At 36.6% G+C, this 17,691-nt stretch overlaps 1 protein-coding gene across 2 annotated transcripts in view; it reads right to left on the reverse strand.

Annotated features, from left to right (window-relative positions):
- Positions 1-226: 226 nt before the first annotated feature.
- The window catches only part of Kifap3 (kinesin associated protein 3), a 142,014-nt gene continuing 124,549 nt past the window's right edge, over positions 227-17,691 (reverse strand). For both annotated transcript variants that reach the window (XM_087906340.1, XM_048421014.3), the window contains exon 20: positions 227-1,607. In XM_087906340.1, the coding sequence (XP_087762466.1) occupies positions 1,499-1,607 (109 nt within the window). In that variant the 3' untranslated portion in view covers positions 227-1,498. The remainder of the gene's footprint in view (positions 1,608-17,691) is intronic.

Consider the following 17,691-nt stretch of genomic DNA (forward strand, 5'->3'; position numbering starts at 1 on the left):
ACTCATTTTGTATCTGGGTTTGTGTAGTGGTACATATATTATACACACAGTATAGGGAAGGTCAGAGGACGAACATAAAGGAATCGGCTCTCTCCTTTAACCACATGGGTCCTGACTTGCACTCAGGTATTCATGCTTGGTGGCAAGAGACTTTACTCACCCAGCCATCTCACTGGCTCTCACCTTAGACTGTTTTTTAACTGTAAAAATGAGAGTTGCACAGTACTGATTCAAACTTTTCTGGCTTTAATATTTTAGGTAAAAGAGAAACAAAGACAATTACTGTGCTGTGAGTTCACAAACATAGACAATATCCCAGATCATACACTACCTCATAAGTATCAGGTAATAACATATCTATTGGCTATATTTACATTTTTAAGTGTTTGGTTTCTCCAGCACATGGGCTGAACTGTTCCAAAGGACCTTCCCCGCTCTAGTACTGTGTGCTACATGTATAAATGAAGGTAAATAGTATAGTTAGATTAGTGAGATTTTCAACTTAAAGGCAGAAATCTTATCTTTGATCCATGTTCTTTGGAAGCCTTGTCTTTCTTAGTAGGAGGTGATCAAGAAACAACATATGCTAATAATTAGTTCACTTGCTTGGTTTTTCAAGTAAAAATTTCAACATTTTAAAATCAATGAATTATTTTCAAAATTCATTATTAATCACTGTGACCTTCTCCATTCCCATTACACACTTCCATATTATGTTAACAAAGAGAGAAAGAACTCTTTTCCTTAATTTTCTTAGGTAAGGTAAAATAATTAGCTTGTCCACACTTTATACTGTACATTTCAGGGGAAAAAAAAACGCAAAGCTTAGAATCCCAGTGCTGCTCCTGCTATATTTATAGAGGTTGCCCCAGTATTCTGCTATAGTCAAAAGGGTCATGAATTCAAATCACTCAGGAGTATAACAGATCATTTAAGGTACAACACCACTTACAACGTATGTTCACTGTTAGTTAATAACCTTATGAGAGAAGCTTCCAGACACAATGTGAAATGAAAGATGGAGTGAGGCTCATTTAAAAGGAATTTTAAAGGTAGCAGAGCTCATATAAACACTAAGGAATTTATAAGTAGAAAGAGAAACCAAAAAGGGTACTGTATTCCATGTATATGAGTAGTTCCTATGAAGCACAGTAAATATGAACACATGACTTTGGCTTATTCCTTTGCATGAATGCCACTTTTTAATAGAAATTAGTCACTTAATGTACATAATGTAGTATCTGTTTTTCCAGGCTAGTAGTTTCGCAACAGTCTCATGGGAAATATTCTCCTCAAGATGTGTCTGGAAGAGTGAACACTGGAGCATCAACTGTATTTAAGAGAAGGCGTGAGGGTCAGAGTTAACCTATAGCTAACCACGTGGAGAAAGAAGAAACACAGCCCCACAGGAGTATCAACATGCATTATTACGTCAAGATTCAAGGTTAACCCACACCACACAGATTTCTCCTGAGTGTACACATGGAAAGGGGTGACTTTATCGAGACCCAAAGCCATAGTAGTAAGGTTCATCAGGGCGGAATCCATATGCGGTGGCAGGACGTCCAAGAATTCCCACAGGCTGGCCGAAGCCATCCATTCCGAGGCTGAAAAGAGAAAGACAGGTGATAAGCTGCTCTGTTTTGAACCACACAGCCACTGTGCAGGTCATCGTCAGGACCTTTGAATGTCACACTTCCAGGATTCCCCAGCAGTGTCAGTGCTTTTCAGAAATACTATTAATCTTTCTATTCTCATTAAAATATAAATACTAGAATATCTACCTCTGATGATCTATATTCAGATATCATAAACCTGTCAGGCAGGTCTATTCCAAATTAAGTGAAAGACTCAACTCAACAGTTTGAATTCACAAATTATCTATGTATATGGCTCTTATGAAAGAACATGAAAAAATTCACATTCTGGTGGTGCTCAGCACTACTCTGCTGGGAAATGATAACAGTGGTAACTCTCTGTCTTGTGGAGATGGAGACTAACCCCTGTGAATAGGTTATGCAATCTGAGCATTAGCAGTGAGCTCCTAGCACATCTAAGTCATTTGAGCCGCAAAGGACAAGAGTGAGATCTCCACACACCCGTGAACCAGCTGGAGCTAACCTGTAAACTCTTTGTGCTAAATTGTGTGTCTTTTTCTTTTTAGTAAAAGCAAGGCTATTGTAAGCTGTGGTTTATTCTATGCAAACAGAAGTTAAGGATTTGTAAATATAGCCTGAAGCATAGATACAGTTTACTCCTAATTTATAATATTTTTTTTGTTTCTGAATAAAAGAAAATTTGTTCTACAAAGCATTTTAGCAAAGTATTAGTCAGCACTGAAGAAAAGGACAAAATGTTATTTTGCCAGGCAAAAGTGGCAGCTTCAACATGCTCATGCATAGCTCATGCAGCGAATGCTAGTGAGCTCAATATAAAATGGAAGGAAATCATTTATAGTGTGGAAATGTAAGTTTTGAAAACAAAATGTGCATTTGACAAGATTATTTGAGATTCTACAAAGCAGAATAATTTTCACCAACAAATGTCAATTTGATTAGAGTAAGCATTCACATTTATGTTAACTTCCGCTCACACTGAAATACACTAGTAAGTATTAAGATGCTAATCGCACACATGTTCAAGTGTTTGCACATGTATCAGACCATATCTAAAGAGTAAGTGCTACGGTACACAATGCATAAGAGTTAAATATAAGACATGCACTTCAAGTGACTCTACCTCTTGGGGTAGGCTCATACACCTTTCAGCTTAAGGTTTACACTGAGTGATCCTGGGAAATAAAACTTCATGAAAAATTGTGGATCTATAATTTACCAAAGCTAGTTGCAAATTTTAAGTCTGTATTTTATTTTGTTCCATGGAAGAGATAAACCTTTGAGAAGAAGGGAAAGTATTATTCTAGATGTAGCTTCAGAGAGGGTGGAGGTTTAAAGTAATCAGAACATACTATATTCATGTATGAAACCGTCAAAGAATAAATTTAATTACTAACAAAGATGTTTCAGAAATTAGTGAATTTAACAAAATTCTATTTATTCACAACGTACACCTATTCACAGTTAGGGGAACAGTTTGGGGTAAGTTCTGGAAGAGACAGAAACCATAAATACAAAGGGGAAGTGACACAGCAAAACTTATGTCCTTCTGACTCAGGAAGACTTGACATGGCATTAACAGTCCAGGGACACTTACCAGGGACCTAGCAACCCAAGGAAATTAAGCTGGGTGTGACATCTGCTCTCACACTGTGTGGCCACTGCATTAGATAGTATTTGTAATGTGCAGCTATACATATGGGAATTTAATGGTGTCCTGCTTAGTGTGTCTCTGTATGGACCAATTCTTTCTGCTGCACTGAACCTATGGAAAACTTGTATATAGCATATGAAAACTCTATATTAGCATATGAAGCCCACTATGTTACTTTTTCTTCTCAAGACTATTAAGTGATACTTAATTTTTGTCTTTAGTGTTAAGATAAAACATTTTAAACGATTGAATTACCCAACCTCAGTATATTTTCTTGATAATATATAATTTTAATTCAAAAAAAGGCCCTCTCTGATAAAATAACAAGGGATGGTAATGTGACTTTGGGAACCTGGAGAAGAAAATGGAAACAAATCCTTGAAAGTGAAAAATATAATTCAACAATAGTATATTAAACACTTAGAATTTGTTTCTATAAATATACAGATTAATTTGACACAGAGAAAGTGAAAGCTTGATTCTGTCAATATCTGCAGGACATGAACCAAGTCCTCAAGCAGCATTCACTAAGATTCTAAACTTGTGATGATTCAGAGGGAAATGAACTTGAAAATGACAGGTGACCCTTTACATGCAGCGCATTCCAAGGACACGGCAGCAGCAGGAATCCCTGGCACACTTGGGTTCTGTGCCACAGCTGACATTCCCGGAGAAAGGGAAGACAGGCACCTACCTCAGGCTGTTTGGGAGGCTTAATTAGTGCATATTTGTAAAGCACTTTGAAATCCTTGGATGAAAAGCGCTGCATAAGTGAAAAGCATCATCATTATTTTACTATAATTACATCAGAGCAACACATCTTTTTCTTCTTTTAAGTTCCTAAGTCAGCAATACAAGTACAAGCATGTAATAAATTTATTAGTGGATGTTACTATGAAAAGTACTTTGACCATTTTTTTTCTTTCATAAGCTCATAGTATCTAGGATCTGAAAATCTTCTTTTGAAGCAATCTTGTTTGCACTTCAGTTCACAACACTCTTGGAAGCGCTCATCCCGACCTTGTCTGAACTGGAAATGAGGTGCTTGCGACTCTGAGTAGATATGTCAGGCTGCTAGAAAGTTCTCATTACAGTCCTCTGGAACCCTATCCAAGTAGTCTTAGGATTACTCTCTGATCCATGAGTGAAGTCTAATTCTCTATGTACTGTCTCACCACTGTTTACTCAATCATTAGGACACAGTCTTCAATCTCTGCTGCTCATTTGTCTTCTGAAAAACTTTAATTTACCTTTAAAAGAATATGAAGTTTGTATGATATTTATGATGTGGTCTGAAATAATTACAACAGTGGTGATATACTATCTTGAATGTGTCCAATCTCATGAACCATGCATAGCTTATAGTGGGAACCTATCTCTGACTATATTAATGTAACAAACTCCACTGACCTTAAGAAAAATGTTAAGGAGCTATTATGACAAACACTATGCTTAACACATGGTAGGAATTAAACAGGTGTCTAAGATGGAGTGTATAAGTGAATGTATAGTTGTGCATATAGAAAGAGACACACCGAGTTTTCACCTGCTACTAAACTGGATATCTTTCTTTATAGTCCGTGACTGCCTTTGTGGATCCTGCACATTATTACATGGAATATTTGGTATCAATACAATTATAAACAGGAAACAATGGCTTTTGGAATCACTCATTATTTGTGATTCACAGGTGACATTAAAGGCTGGAGTTAATCTGGGATTGTCAAGTAAAAGTAGCTATCACTGGAGTAGATGTTTCCTGATTCTATAGAATTGTATTACATAATCTCTTAATATTATAGATGATTTCATTTGTATTAATTTAGTATCAATTTATGAAATTATCACTGAATAAAAATCAGCATTTTATACTCATAATTAAATAATAAATTGATCACCAGAAAAATTTTGGCTTAACTATGATCTGTCTTGGGAGTTCCAAATCTGATAACTTATTCTTTGTGCATACATCTACTCATTCAAACAGAACAGACACCTGTTTAATTCCTATCATGTGTTAAGCATAGTGTTTGGAGCTAGCATATATAAGGGAAAAAGACACTGCCTAGAAGACAAAAATTGCACATGATCCTGGCTTGAAAACTTCAGAGGCAGGGAACACAAGGAAAATATTTTGTAATGCATGGTATTGTACTGCTATAGTGCCTGTATAGTAGGTGTGGTAGTTTAAATGTAACTGGCCACTATAAGTTCACAGGGAATGGCACTATTAGGAGGTGTGATTATTTCTGAGAAGGTATAAAGTATGGCCTTGTTTGAGAAAATGCATCACTGTGGGGGTAGGCTTTGAGGTCTCATACATGCTCAGCGTATACATGCACAGCATCTCATACACTCCCAGTGTATCAGTTTATGTCCTGTTGCCTGCTAACCAAGATGCAGGACTCTCAGCTTCTTCTCCAGCACCATGTCTGCCTGCATACTGTCATGTTCCACTACAATAATAATGAATTAAACCTCTGAAACTGTAAGCCCAATTAAATGTTTTGCTTTATAAGAGTTGACATAGTCATGGAGTTGCTTCACAGCTGTGGAAACCCTAAGAATGACAGGAGTGGGATATTGCTGTGAGAGGCCTGATCATGCTTTTGTTTGAAGGAATATGGACCTTGGGACTGTGGATTAGAAAAGCAGTTGAATAAGTGCTGCTTAATGGGCCATCCTAGTAGGAGCATGGACGGCAGTGGCATTGAGTGTGATCTGATGAACTATGGGGAGCTGGCTTAAGAGGTTTCAGAGGAGAAGAATTTTAGTATGTTGCCTTAAGATCATTCTTGTAATATTTTGATGAAGAATGTGGCTGCCCTTTGCATTTGTCTGAGGAGTCTGTCTGACGCTATATAAAGAGATTTGGATTAATTTTCTTGGCAGAGGAAATCTCAAAACAGCCTAGTATAGATTCTTTCATGTGGTTATTAGTAGTGTTGTAATTTTAAAAAGTGGCGTGGGAGAGAAAGACACCATACAACAGAGCTCAGGTGGAGAGGTATTTTGTTGTGGAAAAGTGAATGGGAAAGGGGGGATATCTATCATCAAAGGTTATAACTGGTCTTCCCAGGACTTAATTATTATCTCAGATTTTTGCAGGATGCCCATAAAATCACCAGTGCCCACCGATCAGCAGGAAATAATCTAGAAAACTACATCAAAATTCCTAAAATATTGTTTATAAATGTTTTCATTTAAAGGGGGTGGATTATAAACTGTTATTGGTCATTGTCAATCTTTTTCTAAAAAAAGAAAGGGGATATGATGCAGAAATGATGGGAGTAAAGGGTAGATTATTGAATCTACTTTTATTAAAAAACTGTTAATCTCAAAATATTTTACATTGGTATGGATTTTAGTTTATTTAGTTTACTGACATAAATTTAAGGTCATTTTTGTTATAGTGTATGTATATTTCTACTCTTGTTTAAGGAATTATGTTTATGCAGCTCATTTAAAAATGTAACATACAATTAAAAATACAGATTAATAGTCATCCATAATAGTCAAACTTATAGCCATATTAGTTAGTTTTTTAGGTATATAAAGATATATTTCAATTATATAGGTAATCTTCAAATACTTTAAAGACCTACAGAATATGACATTTAAAATGTTTTAAGAACTTAAGACTTTTCTCGATAGAGACATGTCTGTACCTGGCAGCATCAATTCCTTCAAAGAAAATGATGGGCATTGAAGAAACTCATTATGGGGTTTTGTTCAATGTGGCAAGGTTAGCCATTTGGGCAAGAAACTGTTCTTGCCTCATTGTTTGACAGTATGCTGTATAAACTGGACATGCAGGACATACAGAGAAATGACTGCTAGACTTTGCCAAAACAAGGAGTGATTGTCCTTCATGTTCCTGATTCACAGAAGAAACTACCAGACATTTTGCAGGATATAGAGGAAAGCGACTGACAAACCACCAATATAAACAGGAGAGTCCTTTAAATTTCCTGCTTCACTAAAATGTCTGCCAGATATTACTGGCCTGTAGGCTAAAGATGGATTCCCCAATGTTACAGAAGAATCCTGGGTGACTGTCCAGGAAGCCAGATGTCTTTGTCATTTCTGGAGTTTTGGTAGTTGCTTGCAATGCACTTCCTGTTTACACAGGTAATATTATATCCTTCTGGGGTCTTTGATGGAGATGAAGACTAGGTAGTTCTAATTATGGTTTTCCATAGTTATGTTAAAATATAAATTAGATATGAAACTTTAGACTCACAAAGCCAGGATAGATGACAGGGTATTCAATTTTGTCAAATGCAAACAGACTAGATAATGTAACTGTAACTCTTATTTGATAACCCTTTTGTTATATGTAATTTTACTATGTTAAAAGAAAAACCTCCAGTTTTGATTAGGCAGAAAGGGAGTATGCTGTGGGACGGTCTTTCTATATTCTGTGAATATGTGTTGCTCTCATTGGTTGATAAGTAAAAAGCTGCTTTGGCCTATGGCAAGGCATCATAAAGCCAGCTGGGAAATCCAAGCAGAGATACAGGAGAAGGGTGGAGTCTAGAAGACGCCAGTCAGCTGCCAAAGAAGCAAGACATGCAAAAAATGAGGTAATAAGTCACAAACTATTTGGCAAAGCATAAATAAAAAACATGGGTTAATTTAAATGTAAGACTTGGCTAATAGTAAGCTTGACCCATCAGCCAAGCATTTATAAGAAATATTAAGCCTCTAAGTGGTTATTTAGGAACAGGCAGGTAGGAGAGAAACCTCTGATTACATTAAATATTTAATATACCCTGAGTACATGTGTAATGCATGGCACTGAACTGCTTTAACACCTGTACAACAGGACACTAAGAAATACAATGTGAGTATATTAGAGACACAGTACAATTTCTACAGCAGAATCTTTGAGGTTATATGGTCCTTACATCAGTTAATCTTGAAGACACTTGTCATTATATTTCTGTCATATATTTTGGTTGTTGTTTCTTGAATAAGAATGTAAGTACCATGGAGGGCTAAGATTGTAATATTCTTTGATGTATATGAATCACCTAGTATAGAGACTAACATGGACTGGACAAAGAGTATTAATGTATGAATGGAGGGGTCAGGACAGACAGGATTACACAGGTTAAAAGAGAGATGCAGAAGGCAAGACACAGCAGCATCTACAGAGTAGCAAGCAGTGTGTTCTGGTCAATTCTTTTTTTTAGGTTAATGCATTTTTTAAAAATTAATTTTATTGAGCTATACATTTTTCTCTGCTCCCCTCCAACCCTTTCCCAAGGTCCCCATGCTCCCAATTTACTCAGGAGATCTTGTCTTTTTCTACTTCCCATGTAGATTATATTTATGTAAGTCTCTCTTAGGATCCTCATTGTTGTCTCAATTCTCTGGGATTGTGATTTGTAGGCTGGTTTTCTTTGCTTTATGTCTAAAAACCACTTATGAGTTAGTACATATGATGATTGTCTTTCTGGGTCTGGGTTACTTTACTTCACTTAATATGATATTTTCTAGATCCATCCATTTGCCTGTAAATTTCAAGATGTCATTATTCTATTTCTGCTGTGTAGTACTCCATTGTGTTTCCTTATTCATTCTTTGGTTGAGGGGCATTTAGGTTGTTTCCAGGTTCTGGCTATAAGAAACAATGCTGCTATGAACATAGTTGAGCACATGTCCTTGTGGCACAATTGAGCATCCTTTGGATATGCACCCAAAAGTGGTATTACTGGGTCTTGAGGAACGTTGTTTCCTAATTTTCTGAGAAATCGCCACACTGATATTCAAAAGGGCTGTACCAGTTTGTACTCCCACCATCAATGCCTTTACCCCACAACCTCTCCAGCATAAGTTGTTATCAGTGTTTTTGATCTTGGCCATTCTTACAGGTGTAGGATGGAATCTCAGAGTTGTTTTGATTTGCATTTCTCTGATGACTAAGGAGGTTGAGCAGTTCCTTAAGTGTCTTTTAGCCATTTTAGATTCCTCTGTTGAGAATTCTCTGTTTAGGTCTCTACTCCATTTTTTTATTGGATTATGTGTTCTTTTGATGATCAATTTCTTGAATTTTTTGTATATTTTGGAGATCAGACCTCTGTCTGATGTGGGGTTGGTGAAGATCTTTTCGCATTCTGTAGGCTGCCATTTTGTTTTGTTGTCTGGTCAAATTCTTTACTGTGTGATACAAGCAAGCAACAAGGCTGCAAGTCTGGAACTGTGAACAGGACTAGATAGTAAAACTCTTCAATACTGTACTAAGAATTGCATGAATTTTGAGAACTGTCAACAGTTTTAAATAATAATAGTCTAAATCTGTCTTTTAGAAAGTTATCTGTGGTAGGAAAGGGAGTTGGGATAAATCTGAATACACACACACACACACACACACACACACACACACACACCATTTAGGAGGTAGTATAGCTGCCCAACTTAAAAGAAATGAGAGCTTAAGCCAGCAGCCTTGTAAACAATGGTGAAAAAATTGTTACGTGTGTGAGCATGTGAGACTTAAGTGTGAGTGTATGTGAGCATGTACGTGTATGTGAGCATGTGTGTATGAGCGTGTGAAAGCATGAGAGAGAGAGAGAGAGAGAGAGAGAGAGAGAGAGAGAGAGAGAGCGCACCTGTATGTAGAGGACATGGACTACTCATGGGAATGTTCAGCTTTCTCCTACCTATGCTCGAAGCTAAACTTAGGCTGTTAGGTTTGGAGGTAAATGCCTTTAGCCACAGAAGCATCTTGATGACCTATCATTCCTCTTTTGAAGTGAGCTATTCAAAAAAACTTTACTAGATTAGATCTGAGAGTCAAGGGGGAGAATTTAAAAACTGGCTAAAAATTTTACTGACTACAGATAATCAGAATAAAACCACCTTGCTCTATTAGTATAGGGAATGCTTCATGAAATAGCTAAAAGGCTACTGTAGTCCATGTGATGCAGTCAGACAGGTTGAGAAGCCGCTTGTGCCATGGTTTTGAAATTACTGTTGCAGGAAGAGAAATGAGAGACAAATAAATAACACCTAACAAGGTGTGGGCTTAGTAGGAACCCGGATGTAATTTACAGATTAGCCACTAGATGGCGATCTTGTCTTACCACTGTACTTACTGCCCCACTAGTTTCAAAGCAAAGCTAATGGGATTTAAACTGTATTTAACACTGATGGAGTGCAGTTTGTTTTGCTTCCTCATATGATTAATGTTTTCATCTTACAAAAGTGAAATAATGTAGTTCACAAAAACCAGAAAATGTAAAATCTGTAATTATGGGTGCCTAAAAAATAAGTTAAAATAAAGAATGTCAATTGTCTGACCCTGACAATTTAACTTGAATATTAAAGTACTATTTTTATAGCATAGTTTGAAAAATGTCAGGAACATAGTGTTTTGTAACCTTTCCTATAACACATATGTTTTAGATTTCTCTAAGGATTAGGTATTGAGGTGGTTTTGTTTTGTTTTGTTTTGTTTTGTTTTTCTCGTCAGGGTTTCTCTGTGTAGTCCTTGCTGTCCTGAACTCGCTCTATAGACCATGCTGGCCTTGAACTCACAGAGATCCATCTGATTCTGCCTCCTGAGTGCTGGGATTAATAGTTACTGTTTTGAAATTGAATCACTGTATCATTCAGAAAATAAAATCGAAGAACATAATTACGTAGTCTTTTGATAAATCTGATATATGTATGTATATATACGCAAATAAAGATTATCCGTAATTTTACATTTGCTTTGTGTGCTGTATAATTACATTTTATTTTATTACTAATAAAATAAAGCATTATAGATAATAGTTGGGGGATTTCGTTTTTAAGGTGTGTTTCTGTGTGTGCCATGTGTAACTTCAGAGACCACAGAGGGCGCTGCACTCCCTGGAGCTGGAGTTAAATGGTGGTGGGAACTGAATTCAGGTTGGAAGAGCAGAAAATGCTCTTAATTCACTTAACCAACTCTCTAGCCCCATAAGTAATAGTTTTTAATGAAGGCAAACTAATTGTTTTTAAAATAAAGGCCAAATTAAACGAGTATTAGGAAGTTGTACTTAAGTCATTTATTTGGTTTTCTTTAAAATTTTTTGTTAATGACAGCTGTCAGTTGTAAGGAGAAAACTCTGCAGGGGCAGACTCATTTATATTAGTGACTATGCTGATACTTCAAATGAAAACTAATTTGTGCCAATGATGAAAGAGGCATGTGCAAAACCATCTCTAATTTATTCCAATGGGTAATGAAATTCCACCTCACCTCTAATCTCAATACCTGTCTTAATATATATATATATATATATATATATATATATATATATATATATATATATATATATGTGTGTGTGTGTGTGTGTGTGTGTGAACTACTGTTTCCTTCTGCAATGTCTTGCTGAGATTCATAAAGAAGCTGAAGGACACCTCAACTACAAAAAGTAACAGCCCAGTTCCCGGGAGTGCTGACAAGCACACTGCCCAGCACGGAAGGTGGTGATGAAGGAACACAGGGACTTGTCTTTGTATCATCAACTGAAGAGAACTAGATGTCTTCATCTCACCAGTTCAGAGTGATGGCTAGAGCTTGTCTGTGGAGAGCAGAGGACAGTAAATTATGAAGAACATCACAAGCACTCCTGTGGATTTAAGTGCTTTCTGAGTTCTGAATCTCTTTTTCTTTCTTTTCTCTTTTTTTTCTTTTTTTTCTACACAGGAGGAGGCTTTCCTTGATCTAGTTTGCCATCTTACTGGAATTTTTTTCTGTTCTTGTTTCATCTATTCTGCACATTCAAGGAAACATTTATAAATCTGTGTTGCTGTGACTTTCTGAAGAGAACAATGGCTTGAAAGAAAGAATCACAGCTATTAAATGGTACTTTACTTTTCCTTATTTGTAGCGTAGGTGCCTAAGCCTATAATGGTCTTAGGTCTTCTAGAGCAGTCTTTTAGTTAGGATATACCATTTAGCTGTCTTTAAATACATGTCTTCAATTAAGCATGAGATTTCTTGAAACTGGCGGGTTCTATAATGTCAAGTGATGCCTTGATTTCCAGCACTTACCAAGCGGCTTAAATAACCTCTGTGTCAATAATCTGAGTCATTAGCACTTCTTCTAAGTAAGTGTTTGTCTGTTACTGAGTCTACATTTATATAATCTGTCATAATGCCTTTGTTCTTCTAGAGATACAAAAGTTAATGTTATAGGTTTCAATAGAGACTAGCATCTCAGTAGCATTGATTTCTCATGAGAGATTAACTGTGCCGTCTGGTATCGAGTGGGTTAACTGTGAACACCACAGCTAATTACTATGTAAGGCTAACCTTAGTTGCTGGCTCATTTTGAGACTCTTTAAAATATGAACTGTGTATTTTACCCCTATGCACTCTCTTAATGATTTGTTGTTTTAGACTGAAATCACTTCCAGCCATCAGTTATACCCTCGGTCTCTACATATGCACTTTTCCAAGCACAAATATTTCTTTTTCCTATTGGTCTGCCAGCCCTGTCAGAGCAAATTTCACTTTAAACTAAATGCTATGATACTTAAAACCTCTTGGATTACTTGGACTGCTAGTGTGATCTATGACCTTCCAAGAATGACAGCTGAACTTTCCAATTTGCTTATACTGCTTGGGGAGCTAGAAAGCACATGCCAGAAAGGGGAATGTTTCTGATGTTGAACAGAGAGGAGAGTTCTTGTCGGAGGAGGGGGCAGGAGACTACTGAGGACCGAAAAATACTAATAAGAAATGAAAAGAAACCAAACATGCTGTAAAGTTGAATACCTCAAACATAATTCCAAAGTTAGCACCAGCACTAAATGCTCTAGTTGGAGTTACTGTAATTTAAGCACCACACAGAATCCTAGCTAGGCTGCACTACTGGAGTAAGTCCTAGAAATGGAAAAGCATCTAACACCACCCTGATTACTACCAAATAACCAGGCTATATCAATTTCCACTTTTCTTTATAAAATAGAAATTTGATATCTGAAAAAAATCAGAGGCAATACAGTCATATAATATTCATGCTATCCTCATCGGCATGCTACTTTTTCTTAAATGAGAAACTATTGCTAACTTTTTGTGAAAAAAAATTCTTAAATAAAATCAATATAGTTTGGGAAAATTTCCAGTATAGTTCTAGAACTTTTCTCTTTATACATCACATAAAACACGGATGAATATGTATCTTAAAAAAAACTCTAAAATGTCATAAAAATAAGGTGTTTAACATAAAGTTTCCAACTTATCTGAGACTATTCACCCATTTCTTTCCTTTATTTTGCTGAATAACAGACAAATCATGTATTTTGATAGAAATCATTGTAGTTTATAAATACAGACTTTTTGGAAGATAAATTGAACCAAGTAATGGTTTCCAAACTTAAGAGAAATCCGTTGGTTACAAAACTATAGCTAAGCACGTTAAAAATCTAGTTATGTAAGTAACTGAAAAAGAACACCTGAAAATTTGATAATAAATAATTTTTAATTGTAAATATACAAAAAAAGCACCTTTGCCTTACTAGGCTATTTTTAACATTGTAGGCAGGAGGTGCTATTGCTACTTTGCAGCTGCTAATTCAGCCATTTTCTCAGTAAGTACAGGTAGATGCAAAATACATGCTTCAGAGCTGGCCTGCCAACCAGCCTTAAAGCAGCTCTGCATTTACTCTCCAGGCTTCCTTAGGCTGCAAGAATACTGTTACACTAGTGGTCTGTCCAAAGAGCTCAATCCATTTTCTACTTAGGTTTAAGGTTAACTGCAGATTGTTTGGTTACAAGTCTTCTGATAATAAAGTAGGACGTCTTCAGAGTAGAGAGTTACGGAAGCACTGTCCTTGTGTCAGGTAAATGCGGTGTAGACAGGATTCCAGTAACTGTTGTTCTGACTGACACCCCGGGACCACACCTTAAGTTGTTCTCAATGGCATATGGAGACATTGCAAATCCTTTTCTCTATCAATGATGCACATGACATTTCTATTTTAGTTAAAAGATTGGTACCTGAATTTACTGAATTCAGCAAAATTAACTGACAGATGGACTTACTGACAATTCCTGAGCTTTATTAAAGCTAGTGAGGTACTACAGCGACTTCAAAACAAGGGTGTCTGGGTGAAAAGTCTCCCTTACTGATAAATGTTGTTTTAGTTTCTTTCTGTAACTTCATAATTTCTTTCTTTGAAGAAGAATGACTTTCACACCTTTATTTAGATCACTACATTTTCAGGTCTTTTTCAACTCTACTCCATCCTTTATATATTTGGTACTGTTTATATTTGGATTATAACTGCCATGTTATATGAAATGATTAAGGTGTGCCTAAAAATGCTTGGGAAATTCTGACTCCTACATACAATGTAGTAATGGTGAGAGATACTCCACCACACATGGTACGCCTCCTGCACATGCTTTCTGTTTGCCTTTACAAGGCTTCTGCGTAAGTCATGAAGATTTATGTCTATGCAGAGGCATGATAATTATTGTTGCAATAAAATAATGTCATGGCCAATCAGACCTTCCTTTTCCCGAAGCAAGAGTAGACTGCTTGTATAAACTGGGTAATTCAATCAAACACTCAGATTCTACATCATGATAAATGGAAATGTACAACACCTTTAGGAAAACTGGACAATATCTTACTCTACATTCCGCAGGCTCATGTTAAAGGAGTAAATCAAGGGGATTTTTAGCTATTTCATGCAAATCACTTCCCACACTGCATCTGTGCCCAGGCAACTGCTAGTGGCAGTTTCTTTAGTCAAGAGCACAGGGCATAAAAACAGTTGGGGATACAGTATTTTATTCCGTAGTATCTGCTGTCTGAGGTTGTAGGAAAGCTTGACAGTTTGGAACTCATATGTAACTTGGGCAAAGATGGGAACTGTTCAGGGTGATGGGAATGTGCCTTCAGGTTGCAGTCAGTTGTCCCAACGGACATGCAGGTGCACCTACATTAGTTGTTCCAAGTCTACAGGGCCAGGAATAGCGATTCCATTAAAGACAACTCTGGACTCTACTTGATGATGATAAACAGTACCTCTTTTTTCCAGGTGTTGAAAGAAAAAGGCAAAAAGGTGATAGTTTCTTTTTTTCCATGCAGAAAATGAGGTAAATGTACAATTAATTGTATACTATTTGTAAATTCCTGAAACCTAGACATACATACATACATACATACATACATACATACATACATACATTTCTTTCCCCTGTTACTCTTGTGGTACCTGGCATCATTTTTTTTTTTAAATTAGCTTCTCAATCATCATCTGGAAAGAAAACATTCTGAGCAACATCATTAAAAACAGCTCTGATAAAGCACAGTCACTACTATGTATCATAAAGCAGGGACAAGCTATTTTACATTCACAGAGGTATGATACAGTGCTGTCCTACATCTACAATACTGGAGGATACAATTGAAAACGCAGGATTTGAGACTTGATTCTACTTTTCCAGCAGAGGATGGCAAGACACAGAGCCAGAAACCTTCCTTAAACTTTTTTTTTTTTTTTTGAGATAGTGTCTCAGTATGTAGCCCTGGCTGGCCTCAAATTTACAGAGATCTGCCTGCCTCTGCCTCCATAGGTCTGGGATTTATAGGCATGCGCCACCACACCAGGATAACTTTTAAAAGCTGCTGTTTCCATACCTCACAATATCTCACACCATCTTCTGAACATCATTCTAACTTTACGGAACTTCTCACACTGATTTAACAGTGTCATTTCTTTGATGCCGAGGCTACCATTCAGGAGTTCATATATGTTATCACTGAGCTACATGCCCAGACCTTGAGATGATACCTGCTTTGATTTACATCTGTAGTTTGAACTGTATCTGCCTATGCTCACAGAAGTCCCCTCTGTCCACTCACAGTTGCAGGCTCTAAATCAGCTGCATGACCCTGCAACTAACATGGCTTTCCTAAGGAAGTTTTGCCATGTGTGTTATTAAAACCAAGTAAGCCCTAAAATGGAAAGAACTCCTCAAAAGGTGGGATATACCAATTTTAGATACAATTTCTTCCAAAGCAAAACAAAGAAACCACAGGTTTGTGTATGATTATCTTTCATTATTTGAAACAGAACGTTGACTACACTCACAAAATTACTGATAGATTAAGTATTGAAAACTTAAACTATTTAAGGTCTTTAACTCAAGGGCAGAAGGAAGCACTTGCTATGTCCCTATAGTCTGAAATTATATATAAACTCTGATTGAAAATCCAACATAGAAATTGTAAATATACATATACATATATGTATATATTCATAATCAGCTTTAATGGAAGCATAAAGCTAAGAAAAGTACTAGTTTAAAATTACTCTCCTCAAGCAAAAACACAACGCGGTATTTGAAACACCTTCAATTACAGAGTGCCGACCTTGACCCTCTGAGCAGGTCTGAATTCTACTTTAATCATGGAGGCTCTGGGCAGCTGGTGACAACAAATGCTGTGCCCTGCCCTCTGGAAACACTGCAGGCTACCTAACGTTCCTGCCTGTAAACTGTACAGGAGTACAGTCCTCAGTGCACTCTTCTCACTGCAGACAGCTCCATTTTCCAATAACCACCATGGTACTACATTCTGCTTTTTTTAAAACCTGACACATTCTAACCATTCTTCTGTAATCTAAAATTCTTTAAAGGAAAAGTTTCAAGAATCTTCCAGTAACTAGGATGTCAACTGGGATGCTCAACTTTCTAATCAGGCATGACGACGCATGCCTGAAGTACCTGGAAACAGAGGAGGAAGTATAAGGACTGTGCACATGTGACATCAGCTGTCTGTTGAGTTCCTTCCCAGCCACCAGCACTATACAGGAAGACCTTGTCTCTAAAAACAAATTCTGTTGTTTTTTTTTGTCATTTGTTCCCCCGAGAGTGTGTGTGTTTATGTATCTACCTATGTAAAGTGAAAAGTGAATTTCCACTGAGTAGACCTTCCCCCACGAGATGAGAGGGGAAAATAAGCTTCTATATCATATCAATCTCATCTCCTTGATACTCTGATGCAATAGTTACCCCAAAGCTCACACTTTTCCAAATTACATTGTATAAGACATTAGCGTGTTCTTAAAGAGGCAGTGTCTCTATTGCAAAACAACAAGCTGCAATATGGTCAACTCTTTTTTTTATTTGTTTGTTATAAGAAACCATCTAAAAACTCTAGCGAATTATTAAAATATATAAGCACAAGAATTTTTTTAAAAGCCAATACAATTTAGGAGGCTAGATTTGATAAAGAATATGATTCTTGGTCAAATACCGTACTTCTTATTCACCACATTGAGTAACCAATTATTTTTCCCATGAGAAAATACTAAAGATCTTTATTTCTTTAAATCTAAGTTAAAGAAAAGCAACAAAGCAATAGCATGCTTTTCAGAAAAAAAGGGGGGGAAGGGCTTCATATTTTTTCATATGGCCAAGCC

This window comes from Myodes glareolus, chromosome 5 (genome assembly GCF_982192425.1).
Source record: "Myodes glareolus chromosome 5, mMyoGla1.1, whole genome shotgun sequence".
NCBI lineage: Eukaryota > Metazoa > Chordata > Mammalia > Rodentia > Cricetidae > Myodes > Myodes glareolus.